Below are 13690 nucleotides of genomic sequence, written 5' to 3' on the forward strand. Positions count from 1 at the left end.
CAGCCCCCAGGGAGTTCCCTTCCCTGCCACTTCTCCCCCACTGGAAGATTCTTGGAGAGATCTTGGGGCTCAGTGGCCTTTGGGAACCCTGGAGGGTCACGGCTCCTGCCCCCCATGAACATCGGAGGGTCATGGACCCCTCCCCCACCCACTGTGCATTTCCATCGGCCTCAGCTCCCAGCTTGAGAGCCCCGTCAGGGTCTTGTGCTCAGGAAGACCCCAGCCCTTCCTCCTGACAAGGGCATCCTGCTTTTCTCCACGTGCCTCCAAGGCGGTCCTCCCCTTGGCCTGGCTGCCACCCTGTATGCCCAGTTGGATAGGAGGCTTTATCCCCTCAACCACTAGGAAAACCAAGGCAGACAGGTGCCCAAGCAGAGTGGTCGTGGCGCCCCGGGATGGTGTGTTGAGAAGGACTCAGAGCAAGTCTCTGAGCATCAGGGGAAGGCATGGGGTTGACCTGCGTTGTCTGCCAGGGCCAGGGAGTGGGGATGGAGGTGCTGCCTCCTGCCACCCCCATCCCCGTAGGCGACCCCAAGTCAGGACCACAGGAGCCGCACGCTCACCTGGCCTAGGACAGGAAGGTGCGCACGCAGCTGCGGACGGGGGCCCTGCAGATGGGGCACTGATGCAGGCTGGGCGCGCACTCTGCACAGGCCAGGTGACCGCAGGGCACGAAGACGACACCCACTGTGCGGTCCAGGCACACCCTGCATGTCCGCTCCTCCCGAAGGCGCCGCAGCTGCTCCTCTGCATCCTGCGCTCCTCCTGGTTCTCCCCCGGGGGGACCTGTGACACCGTGCCCACACCTTGACCTCTGCCCTCTGTACTGGCTGAGGGGCAAGGCAGGCCAAACGGGGAGTGCCCACCCCCACCGTGGAGTGCAGGAGGGCCAGCCCCGCCCGACCCCAGATGGCTCTCACCCTCACCTGACTCCAGGGCACTCTGCACCTGAGCCTCTATTCTGGGTGTGAGCAGCTCAGGCCCTGGGGGGACAGGAGCTGTGGGCAATTAGAACAGACGAGAGGTTCCCAGGGGACCTGAGGCCTGGCCCCCAGCCAACAGGCCACAGGCCGGGTCTAGCCCCAGCTCCCCCACCCGCAGCACACCAGTGTCCCAGAGTTCACTTTCCACCAGGACTCTGCCCATCCAGCCCCTTGTGCAGTGGTGATGGACGCTGTGTGCCTGGCACCACGGGGGCAGCAGGGGCATCTGTGCCCAGAGGGAATAAGGAAGGAGAGGTGGGCCATGCCCAGAGACAGGAACATACCTCTGGCCCCCACCACCCGGCCCCCATCCTCTTCCTGGAGCAGGTCGGCTACCAGCTGCGACGTGGACATGCCGGTAGGCATCACCCGGTGGTACTTGCGCTGCAGCAGCCCTTGCACTTGGCCCGGCCTGAAGCCCATGCGAAGCACGGCCTGTACTGCTGGGCACTGGCTCCACGCCGGCCGCTCCTGGCCACCCCCCATATCTGCAAGGCAGAACGAGGGGTGCTGGGCCAAGCGCAGGCAGAGGCTGTGGCCTCGGGGTGCCAGCAGAGGCAGCGGCCGGCCACTGTGGCCTCTCACCAGGGCCACGTCGTCATTACAAGGGGCCCTGGCGCCATCATGACCGCTGCCTCTACGTCCAGAGCTGTGTTCCCAGGGCCTTTGTCAGAGGTGCCACGTTACAGGGAAGATGTAAACCTGATCACCGAAGTTGACCAAGAGCCAGGTACTGCTCCCGGGGTGGCACACAGACTCTTGTTTGATCCCAAGTGAGGTTGGCACCAGGCCCACTTCATGGCTTAGGGCACTGAGGCTCAGGTAGCACAGTATGGACCCGAGCCTGGAGCCCCTCAGACCATGGGCACCGACAGAGGGCAGAGCGCCGGCCTCTCCGTGTGATGGAGGCAGCGACTGGTCAGCTCTCAGGCACGGTTGGCTGATGGCAGCCTTTCCTGCTATGCCCCTCTGCCAGTCTCAGGACTGGCCATACCCATGGCAGCCAGTTCAGGGGTAGCAGGGGACAGCTTTGGCCTCCCTGGAGCCCTGGACACACACGCAGTGCCTGTGTGAAGCCCCGGTGAAGCAAGCCCAAGCAGCACACCCTCAGGTCGGGCCAAGCGGCCTTCACTTGCCCTGCTGTCCTGCAGGGGGCACACCCAGTGAGCCGGTCATGGTGTGGGCCAGAGGTGCCCAAGGGAGCTAGCACAGGCCGCGCATCCCAGCTCACCTGAGGGGGTGGCAGGATCCGCATCTTCTGGTTCCTCCGACCGGTCCTGGAAGGAGTCAGAGAACCCCTGTGTCCTGAGCAGGAGGAGGAGCAGGGGTGGGGCGGGCCCCTCACCACCACCCCCCGAAGCCCTAAGGGCAGGAAGGACTCACCCAGGAGCCCGGTGAGCAGCAACAGGACTCCTGGACCCTGTAGACAAAGTCTCTTCCTTTTGTCCGGAGCAGGAATTCACATCTGAAGAAAGCAGGTTCAGAGGCCCCATGGGCAGTAGGCTTGGGCTATCAGAGGACCCTGCAGTGTACAGGTGGAGCCCAGGGACCCCTGCTTCCCCCACCCCTGCCCCGGTGGTGGGCTTGCTGGGAAGCTGTTTTGAAGAGAGTTTTGAACATCAAGGGAGAAATAGAAGTTCTGTCCCCAGAGAGTCCCCCCACCCCAGTCCCCGAGACACCCTGGGACTGGGGAGGGGAGGTGGTACCTGGGGAACCATCTGGCGTGCTCTGTCCAGGGGTCGTCGCCTTGCTCCCAGCTCTGCAGACCCCCGTAGCAGAAGAAGCACCTCACCTTGTCCTGCTGGCCTGAGGTGGGGCAGAGACACTGGTCTTGACCACACTAGGTCCTTTGTATGGCCAGGGGTTCCCCCCCCCGGGCTGGGGTCAGGGCTCCCAGGTGGCCTTTTCTTCTAGGGCAGGGCTCTCTGGGGTTATTTGTGAGCCTTGGGGGCTCCCACTGGCCTTGGCCATCACTTTGCCTGGCATTCTCCTTGGAATTCACATGCACCTCGTTTCTCAAAGGTGGGATGGGGGGATACCATGCTTGGGGCACTTGCCAGGATCCAGGTGTGTGTTGGGGGAGGGCATGTGGGGGGAAGGTGTGGGGAGCCCTGGTGCCCCCCACCCTGCACCTCTGCCCCACCTTAGGATGCCCCCTCTTAGGATGGATTCCCAGTGATGTAAAAAAGGGGGATTGTGTGCATCCAGGCTTGGTTTTAAGGGCTCAAAACTCCCTAAACGGGAACAGGGACCTCATCTCTCTACCCCCATGGCCATCACCCCTGCCTCACCCCCTACAATCAACAAATTTGGAGCAGAAACCACAGATCGGGGGCTGCTACAGGCAACCCACACCACCAGCCCTCTGAGAGCTCTCCATGGACCTCAGGGCTGGTGGATATCCCCACACCTCCCGTTCCTCCTCCTGGCACTTCTGACACCAACAGTCATCCCCCCAGCACAGGTCTAACTGCTCCGTGTTATTCTGGCGTCTCCCCAGGTCTGAAGCACAAGAGAGACTGCAGTGCATGGAGCAGGTATAGAAGGGCCGTGGGGACCCCCGGGACTCACCGGTGTGGAAGAAGCCGGCAGCGGCCAGCAGCTCTGGCGGCACCACGGCGCTCAGCGGCCAGTCGTAGAAGGAGGCCAGCCGCAGCTCCTCTGAGCCCATCCCGGGGAAGGCAGGCCTTGGGGCCAGGGCAGCGCCATCTTCCTCCTCCTCCTCTGCCAGCGGGCGCAGCTGGCCCAGGATCTGCCCATCCATGTGGTCCCGGCCTCCACAGGACAGAGCACTATCAGTGCCCTGGCCCCGGGGGGGGTTGCACAGAGAGTGGGGTCCATGTTGCCCCCGGGTGGGGCGGCCGCCAGCTGCCCAGTGGCTTGGCTCTGGGCCATAGCACCAGCACTTGGTCCTGTCCTCAGGCCCCATAGCGAAGACAGCAGCTCCGACGAGTTCCGACGAGTGACGGCCCTGGGTGGCCAGTTCTGGAATCTGCCCAGCCAGCTCGCCCCAGCTTCCTGACCCCTGTGTCTTGCTGGGGGACAGCAGTGGCCTTTACTCCCAACAGTAGGGCAGCCACAGTCCTGCCCCCCAGATGCCCCGGGAGGGGGAGCAACCAGGGGCCTTTGGGGCCCGCCACGTTCTGGAAGGGACCAGCGTGGCAGCCTGTGTCACATGCTTGCTGCAGCGGGACTGTGTCACGGGGCCCCTGGCGGGGGCCTCAGCAACAAGGCCCCCATGGTGGGGGCAGTGGTTCTCACTCTGCTCTGCAGGGCAGGGCAGGGTCTCTTGGCACAAGGGGAGGGACTAGAGCACAGAGACCCCTTCCAAGGTGGCAGAGGGCTGGTACTGGCTCTGGGACCTCAGTGGGGGAGGGGCAGGGGTGGCTTATGCTCCCTGTTATGCTCGGGTTATGCTCCTGGTTTCTGGGCTGGGAGCCAGGGGAGCCTCTGAAAGCAGAAGTTTCCAGGTGACAGTCAGTGCTGCCTGGGGAGGGGAGGGCAGTGCCCACTACAGGGACGTGGGGCAGCCACGGACCCAGGGGCGCCTAGTGAAGGGTTTGGTAATCTGGAGTGGATTACCTGGATGTTCTCAGAACCCTGGAGCCCAAAGGGGCCCAAGCCATCCCTGTGCCTGGTCCAGCTGGGCAGGAGACCCTCAGCAGGCCATGCAGCGGCTCCTGCCCTCGGGCCTCGAAGGTTCTGTCTCCGCCCTCAGCCTTAGCCGCCGAGGGATCCGGAGGGGGAGCCACACACAGTAAGGTCAGTCTTCCCATTTGAACTGCATCCCCGAGGCACTGTGGCCCAGCCACCAGGGGCCACAAGTCCAGCTCCCTGTACCTCCAGTCACCAGGGGTGACCAAACCACCCCTCTCTGAGCCTGGCCCTCCTGCCTGCCCCCTCCCTACTAGGTGTGTGCCCAGCTAGCCCAGGGAGCTCCAGCTTCTGGTCTGGGGGTCCCCGGGTGGCTCCAGGCTCAAGTAAAAGCCATTGGCCACATGGGGGTCCCCCTTCTCTGGGTGGGCTGCCCTCAATCCTGGTCAGAGCCCAGGCTCAATGGCCCCAGTGTCCCCAAACCCACCAGTGATGGAAGATGAGAAGGACTGTAACCCCGGTGGGCAGAGCAGGGTCCCAAGGACAGAAAGGCTCCAGGGTGGAAGGGACAAAGAGGAAGACCAGATATGGTGCGGGCCCTGCCCCCCACAGCCCCCTCCCCAGAGCACAAACCTCCTCCCTGCTCCCTAGAGCAGGGCAAAGGGGAACAGGCTCTGTGGGACCCTGATAAGGATGGGGGAGGAGGGGATCACCTGCCCCAATGCCGGACTGGCAGGGTGGGCCAGGCACAGTGAGGGTCACAAAGAGGGAGGAGGGAGAGGCGTTCTCACCCAGGCCTGCAGCCCTACCATGTCCCCGAGCGACCCTCAAACCACCACCACCCCACTGGGCATGGAGCTGCATGAACCCAACACAGACCAAGGAGCCCAGAGCCCGGGCCTGCATCCTATTTCTGGGAGGGAGGGCTGCAGTCTCACCCTCAAGAGGACCCCATAGGCATCCTGGCTACACCAGCCACTCAGCCCCATGTGGCCAGGGTCCCACAGAGTCCTAGGAATCCTCTCCCCAGCCTGAGCCACCTGGCTCTGGGCAGCTGCCCAGCGGCTTGGCTCTGGGCTCTGGGTTTACCTGCAGGAAACCCTAGTGAAGCATGTGGCCTGGCAGCTATACCCCTCCTGGGCTCCTGGGCCTGGGCTGCCCATCCTGGTTAGTGGACCATGGGATGAGGGGTGAGTGGGCAACTGGAGAAGGTGGGCTGAGTCTCCCAGGACACATGGGCCCCAACTGGGACCTCCCAGCGAGATGCCTCGGGATCCTAGTCCTCGCCCTCTCTACTCCAGCTCCCCAGCCTGTGTGGAAACATCGCTACTTCTAGTCACTCCAGCAAAACTCAGGAGCGAGTGCCCACGTTGGGACAGCCCTCTGCCCTACCCACCCCCACCCTTCGGTGGATGGGGAGGAGGACCAGGGTTCCCAGGTGCTGGCTCTCCAACCACTCCTATCTCAGCAGGGAAATCACAGTCCCCAGGTTTGCTCTGAACCCTCTGGAGGTGGGGACTGGCCAGTCTGAGAATCCTCTGAGATGGACTGGCAGCAAGGGCAGCGACCCTCCAGAGGCACGTCTACAGCCTGTTCCCTCGGATCCTGAAGTTTGGGGGCTGGGAGAGGAGAAACAAGCTCCCATAGTTCTGAAAATTCCAAACATTCATTCTCCAGGCGCCACCCACCTCATGGTGGGATCTCCCCAGGAAGAGGGGGGCCACAGTACTTGAGCTGAGGGAACCCCCCCAATATTGTACACACACCAGGAAGCAGGTATTTCTGCAAGTACATCCAAGTGTGGGGCTGCACAGACGAGGGGCTGAGAGGGTCACAAGCAGAGCCGTAGGCATCTCAGAGGAGGACCAGCCTTGGCCTCTTTGCTTGTTTGCATCCATGGTTGAAATTCCCAATACAAGGAGTTATTCAAGTATTATTTATTCAATTAAATAGAAAGAAATCAGGAGCTAAAAATAACAATCATACCCTTGTTCCAGAAATTTTGAAAATACTGAAAGTATGAAGAAAATAGAAGTCAACATCTGAACCAGCTCTGGCACCACCACGGCTGGTTTCCAGAATGGACCTTGTCTGACAGCTGCTTGTGCTGGAGTTCCCTGGAGCCCCACATGTTTCTTTGCAACTCTCTGGGAATTTACAGTTATTTCAAAAGAAGCAACAGAAAAAAGCCATCAGCCTCCCCTCCACTGGGAAGGTTCTGCTGTTACTGTTTTGCTGTTTTCTTTCAGACATACTCTGTACGTTTGCCCCTTTTCCTCACTTAATGCTGTATGCCAGCTTTTTTTTTTTTAATGGGCACATACTGAGTTTTTTTTTTTTTTTTTTGATAGGGGGCAGCTTCCCTGGTGGATCAGGTGGTAAAGAATCTGCCTGCAATGCAGAGGACCTAGGTTCGATCCCTGAATTGGGAAAAATCCCTGGAGAAGGGAATGGCTACCTACTCCAGTATTCTTGCCCGGAGAATCCCATGGACAGAGGAGCCTGGTAGGCTACAGTTCATGGGGTCACAAAGAGTTGGACGTGACTGAGCGACTAACACTTTCACTGGGGTGGTTTTGATTTTGGCTTCTTTTTTTGTGTATGTCAGTTTTTAAACATGAATGAGTATTGGCCGATGCCTCGGATGGCTCCCCCCGACGGTCTTGCCAGGGGTGGGGGGGGTGCATTTCACTTCTTTACAATGAAATCTTCCCAAGCAGGATGATGCCAGAAGGGAGAAGGCAGGTAGGTCATCCCAACCTGTTTAGAGACAGGAGCCCAGAGATGATCCAAGACCCCATACAATTTGCTCCTGGAGTCAGACCACACCCCTACTCTCTTCAAAAGATTCAGAACCAAAAAAAAAAAAAAACCAAAAAAAGATTCAGAACCAGCTGGGGTTGAAGAGGAATATCCCCAGCTTAGGGGTCCCGCCATCTTGATGGGGCCTGGCCTGGGAAGGCCAGGCAAGAATGGTGGCAACCAGACCAGCATCATCACAGCACCTGTCTCCCCGAGAGCCACATGCTCACCTGAGAAAACTTATACGGAAAAAGTCCATGCAGCTATTCGAACGTGCTCTGGCTTTCCTTCAGGACGGCAGGGGCCAGGGCCATGTGGGTGGTGGGTAGACCTACTGGACTTATTCCCCTGGAATGAGGCTTCCGAGGCCTGGACCTGGGTCAGCACCAAGCAGGGGAGGGTGCTCGTCAATCTCTGTCAGGTCCAGGCCTTGGCCCCCCCTCCAGTCTCCTCAGTTTCCAGGAAACAGTGCTAGGATGCTGGGCCTACTGATCCAGCTAGGGCACCACAGACTCCCCTGGGAAAGGGGAGTGGGGGCCCATCTCTGCACCCTAACCCCACCTTTCTCCTGGCTGAGAAAAGAGCTGCATGAGTTCCTGACTCGAGGGTCTGGGAACCTGGCTGTCCCAGGCACCACCTGACCTGTGGCCACAGAGCCAGAACTCCGGGTGACCACAGGGTACCAGGCAAGTACGGCAGAGCAGGTGTGGGCTGGAGGCCTGGACAGGGGCCCCTACCTTCCCCACCTACACTCAGCCTCAGAGGATCTGTAGGCAGACCCCACATGGCGGGGCATGCCCCACCTGGACCCAACTCCTTGTGGAGGACTGGGTGGAGGGAGAGGGGAGGGAGGAAGGAGGGGGAGGGAGAGGGTGGAGGACGGCTTTTTAAACTCGCCTTTAGGAAAGTGTGCTGTGCACTAACCCACCTAACACCTGAGGCTGGGGTGGAGCCCCCTCAGAGCAGACCCTGAACCAAGACTGGGGGGGGGGGGGCTCTATTTGGGGGTCAATGCAGAAAGCAGCCAGAGGGGGTGGGCAAGGCGCAGATGTTGGGTGTGCTTCTGCAGGGTTCTGGCCCAGGCACCCCTGCTCTGGGGCCTTGGGGCTTGTGCAACCGCAGCAGCAGCCGGTCCAGGCTGGTGACTCCAGGCCTGCGGCGAGAGTCGCGGGCAGAGCCGCAAGACACCAGCAGGGGGCGCCCGGGGAAAGCGAGCGCCAGGGCCGCCAGCCTAATCCCGCGCGTCTCCCCGCTGGCTGAGGTGGGCCCCGCCCGCGAGCGGCTGTGTGGACCACAGCTTCCAGGCTGCCTAGGCGCCCCAGTCCCCATCGCCTGGGCTTGTGGAATCAGACGGTTTCCTGGGCGCACGCGGCCCCAGGCCTGGGCAGGACGACCGGCTTGTCTCTGAAGAGGACCCAGCACAGCTGAGCCTGACTCGTTCCTGCCCCTTCCCCAAGCCCTGGTGCCCCTGAACCTCAGTCGGGAGGCCAGTGCGGGGTAGGGGCGGGGAGGGCGTGGACTGAGGAGGGGAGGGAGGGAGGGAAAGGCGGGAAGGCGGAGTCCGGAACCTCCAGTGAATGACCACCGACAGCTCCTGCGCTCACAGCTCAGCCGCCAGAGGCATCTCACGTCAGGGGGCCCAGCCGCTATACTGGGCTGGCGATGGGACCAGGTGAGGTGCCCACCTTTAAACACACAGGGAGGGCGGGGAGGGACTCCCCAGAATTTTAGCAGAATGTGCCGCTAGACAGAAGGGGGTGATGAGACGTCTGGAGAGCTGTGCAGAGGGCCTTCTCTGTCCCGGGACAATTGCTGCAGGCTGGGGGTGTCCTTTCTCACACAGGAGGGCTGTCTGTCCAGCGCGATTCTCCTCCCCTGCCCCAGGACCCCTCCCAGTGCCAGTCCCTTCCCCGGGGCTGGCCCCTCACTCCTGCCCCAGCTGCCTGCCCTCCCCTGGCGCCCAGCCCACCCACAGCCCTTGATGTGTCTTGCTAGGTCTTGTCACACTGGCCCTTGGCTTCTTCTCCAGGTGCTGCCCCTTCCCTCGTTTTGTGGCCACACTACTCCCATGGTCCCTGATCTCCGTGGACCTCTAGTAGAGAGTCCTCGTGGTGTCCTGGGGCCTCAAGCATTTGACCCACACTGAGATGAGCTGGCACTTGGGGGTTAAAGCTCTGTGGTCACAATCTTGACAGTCTTAATACTTCTGTCTTTGAATGTATGCTTTTTAAAGTGCCATCTGATTGATGCTTTCGAGCTGTGGTGCTGGAGAAAACTCTTGAGAGTCCTGTGGAAGGCAAGGAAATCAAACTAGTCAAATGAAATCAACCCTGAATACTCTTTGGAAGGACTGATGCTGAAGCTCCAATCCTTTGGACACCTGATGCGAAGAGCTGGTTCATTGGAGAAACCCTAATGCTGGGAAAGATAAAAGGCAGAAAGAGAAGAGGGCAACAGAGGATGAGATGGTTGGGTGACATCACCGATTCAATGGACATCAACTTGGGCAAACTCTAGAAGATGGTGAAGGATGGGGAAGCCTGGAGTGCTGCAGTCCATAGGGTCCTGAAGAGTCAGACAAAACTTAGCGACTAAACAACAACAACAAAGTGCCATCCACTGGGACACAGGGGCACATGGCAGGGATTTGGGGTCTCCCAACAGCCCTTCCTCTAGGACCAATTCTTGGCTGCCCACTTCCCTGTCCCCCCACCAGTGACCATCACTTCCCCTTGCCTCGGGAGGGGTCTGATGGGGTGAACACAGAGGGACACTGATTAATAGAGATGGGCCCCAGGTGTCTACCAGGGTCTGTGTCCCCTCTGTGAGCCCCCCCAACATTAAACAGCAGATAATAAATAATATACTGTGGGTCACAGAGAGATGGCAGAGGGAAGGGAAGGCTCTTCCGGCTTTTGAAACAAGGGCCCAGGTTTCGCCCAGCACTATGGCAGCCCCACAGGACTGGGAGCTCGCCTGCATCACCTCACTGCCCAGGTTGATGCCTCCTGAGTTGGGAGGACGCTGCAGAGCAACATATTCCCTGCTGTTATATCAACCACCGCATAGGGTGAGTCCTGCTATCATACCTGAGAAATAGCCGGGCCCCACACCACCTGGTACTGTCTCTGGAGACAGATGATGGTTTGCTGCTGAGGCCCTTGACCACGTGGAGCTCAGACACCACCCAAGGGAAGAGCCCAGCCTTGCCTCCAGCTGGCCACGGATTAGCTGCATGGCCTGGGAAAGCTTTAGCTTCTGGGAGGCTTAGCAGCTCCAGGAAGCCAGAACCACTTCTATCTCACTCATTTGCTCTCTGTTAGATTGTGCGTCTCTCCTATGCCGAGCTGTCTTCCCAGCACTCAGCAGTGGACAGGGGCATGACCCAGACTGTGGGAGCTCCTTTTCCAGTGGGTGGGCAGCCAGTTCTGTGCCCTGGCTCCCAGTCCTGGCTGGTGAGTGTCTGCCTGTCCTGAGTCCATTCAGGGACAGACCCCAGCCAGTCACCCCTCCTGGCTCCATCTCAGCTCTGGTCCAAGGTGCTCTGTTCACCCTCACCTCTCTCTCCTCTGGGTCATGGGGCAGCATCTCTGCTCTTGAGCCTTCCCCTCAATGAATAGTCAACCAGCACTTTGCAGGCTGTGAGGTATCCCCCACGAGGGGGTGGGGTGGCAAGGAGGAAGGACTGCTTCTATCCCCAGAACCCCACATGTGCAGGGCACGTAGTCGCGCTCAGTTAACACTTAGGGAATTAGTGACCCAACGAGACATTTGAAGAGAGGTGGTTTCAAAGATGTTCTGTAAATCACAGGAGACCCGTCAAGTTTCCTCTGGAGCCAGGAGCAGGAAGAGCAGGTTTACGAGGTATGCAGCAGCTCCAGAGAACGTACAGAGGAGGAGGTTTCTGGAAGGAGGCCATGGGCCCCAAGCTCAGGTGAGAAGGGGACCGGGGAGTGGCCGATGCCAGCACAGGCACCTCCATCATCCCTCGGGTGAACAGGTGTCTTTGTTTGCAGGCCCCAGGAGGCCAGCTGTTGGGTGAGTTCTGTCCAACCCCAGTGGGGCTGTTTGCTGCAGCCAGGGGGGTCACCTGAACTCAGGGCCTATACCCTTAAGGCCCCTCTCCCAGTTGGGGGAAGGTCTACCTGCTGGTGAATCCACAGGCCTCTTCTGGGGGTGACCTGCCAGTTCTAACACCTTGCAGGTGGCCAATATGCGTGCCCTTTGACCTGGTGATCCTGCCTGCAGGCACCTCCTTCTTGGTGTCCCTGCACAGGTGTGCATGTGCATCGGGGTCAGCGAGGCTAGAAAGGCCTGCCTCCCACCTTGTTCCTCTGAGTACACAGATAGGTGTGTTTGTTTTTGGCAGTGTCATGTGTCTTGGGGGATCTTAGTTCCCCGCCATCAGGGATCGAAACCAAGGGCTACAGCAGTGAAAGAACTGAATCCTAACCACTGGACTGCTGAGGAAGTTCTAGGTGAGGTTTTTAACCATGGACTTATGTGCCTTTGAAATAAATAGAAAATCAAACCTTTTAAAATCATTTGTAGAAACATTTAGACAATCCTATCCCAGCTGGGTATGGCAGGGAGTAGGGGCCTGGGGGGCCCAGTATACAATGGGCTCTCTCTGATGGACCTCCTGGCAGGAAACCCCTGAGTCATGTGCCTGCATGGATGTGGCTCCTCCCCAAAGCTGAAGGGCGACCAGGGGTCAGGTGGGGGAGGGTGGGAGCAGAGTGTTCTGGGCAGTGGGGAGAGCCAGTATGGTTCCAGCACAGATCTTGGGTCAGGCCACCCTCTCCCCAGAGGTCCCGGTTTGCTCCAAAGCCTGAGCTGGTCACCACCACTTGAGGCCCCCACATCCCCTCCCTGTGCCAGGAGCTGGGACAGTTTCTCTCACTCCGTTCACGGCCTGACCAGGAACAGGAAGCCCATCTCCAGACTCCGTGACTCCATCCTTCCTGTGTCCGCTGGTTTGCCAGAGGAAAAGCTTCCCCTCGGGGCTGGTCTAGGGGGCCGCAGCCCCAATGCTGGGCCCACAAAATCTCTACATTGGGCCTCCGAGAACCCTCTGCTCCCTGCTCTGGGAGATCCTCACGCTACTCCACCCCACAATATCAGTGAGGACCACTGCCAGATTTCCCAGCTGGCTGGGTGGCAGTCTGGGGTAGGTCCAGTGGTGGCTCTCAGATCCTGCCTGCCTCTTCCCTGGCCAGCAGGCTGGTGTGGCTGCACCACCTGAGGCCTGTAGTTTCAGGGGCTAGTCCTTCCACGGCTCAGCCCCTGTTGAGCACCTCAAATGTTTCAGTTGACATCATTTGTGATCCCTGTCCTGGCTGAACAGTGAACTCCCAGACTCCTGTCCATTGGGTACCTGTGAGTATGGCCTTATTTTAAAAATAGGGTATGTGCAAATACAATGAAGCTAAGATGAGGTCACACTGGATTAGGGTGGCCCCAAATCCAATGACAGTGTCCTCATAGGAAGAGGAAGTTTCAGAGACACAACACAGGGAGAAGCTCGTGTGAGACACAGGCAGAGAGCCAGGGACACTTGGGGCCACCAGAAGGTGGGAGAGCCAGCATTCCAGGCCTTTCACCTTCAGCAGATCTCGGCCTTGGAACGATGTTACAAATGCCAGAGCTGGAAAAGAAGAGACCCACTTGGAAGCCATGTTGGAGCAGGGCCACAGGGGTTGGGAGGCCGGCTAGGCGTCCAGGATGGGGGCCTGGTGTGGGATATGGTGGGAGTGAGTGATGAGTGGGAAGTGATGTCCCTTCAGGAAGGAGGGCAGGAAGGGTTTCTCCATTCCCCAATAGAGACTCTAATGCCCTGAGCAGGTCCTGGACTAGGGCAAAGTGCAGCGCTGAACTGTTTTCTTCCCTGTGGTGAAATTCGAGGTCAAGAATCTAAATGCAAACTGGTTCTAAGCTGGAGAGCCCAAGGAGACCCAAGAGAGCGCTCGCTAGGTGGCAATCTCAGGAGGCCCGAGCCCAGGGCGCCATGGGGACAGAGCCTGCAGAAGTCCAGGAGCAGCCACCCGGAGGACCGCTAACCTCCGAGGGTTGTTGGCGGGTCGTTTGGGGCGAGCTGTGGGGTAGAGCGGACCGCAGCCCGCTGAAAGTGGCTTTCGGTGGATGCTCGCACTCGCGGGTTGCTCTTCTTCACACCTGAGGGACAAGCGCGGGGGTTGCCCCCGGGCTCACAATCTGTGCCAACCTGTGCCGGCAAGCGCCGTGCAGCCGCAGCATCATTGCCACCTTTGTGGCTGCGGGAGCGAAGCCAGACAGGAGCACACCTGCGGGGC

General features: G+C 59.7%; 1 protein-coding gene across 1 annotated transcript; it reads right to left on the minus strand.

The window, feature by feature from the left end:
* Positions 1 to 568: 568 nt before the first annotated feature.
* Positions 569 to 3912, minus strand: BIRC7 (baculoviral IAP repeat containing 7). The gene is made up of 6 exons (XM_020875416.2): positions 3555 to 3912; positions 2690 to 2789; positions 2367 to 2448; positions 2215 to 2260; positions 927 to 998; positions 569 to 762 (listed from the first exon to the last, which is right to left on the minus strand). The coding sequence occupies exons 1-6, from the start codon at positions 3910 to 3912 to the stop codon at positions 569 to 571; spliced, it is 852 nt and encodes a 283-aa protein (XP_020731075.1).
* Positions 3913 to 13690: the final 9778 nt, after the last annotated feature.

The sequence above is a fragment of the Odocoileus virginianus genome, chromosome 9 (genome assembly GCF_023699985.2).
Source record: "Odocoileus virginianus isolate 20LAN1187 ecotype Illinois chromosome 9, Ovbor_1.2, whole genome shotgun sequence".
NCBI classification, from domain to species: domain Eukaryota; kingdom Metazoa; phylum Chordata; class Mammalia; order Artiodactyla; family Cervidae; genus Odocoileus; species Odocoileus virginianus.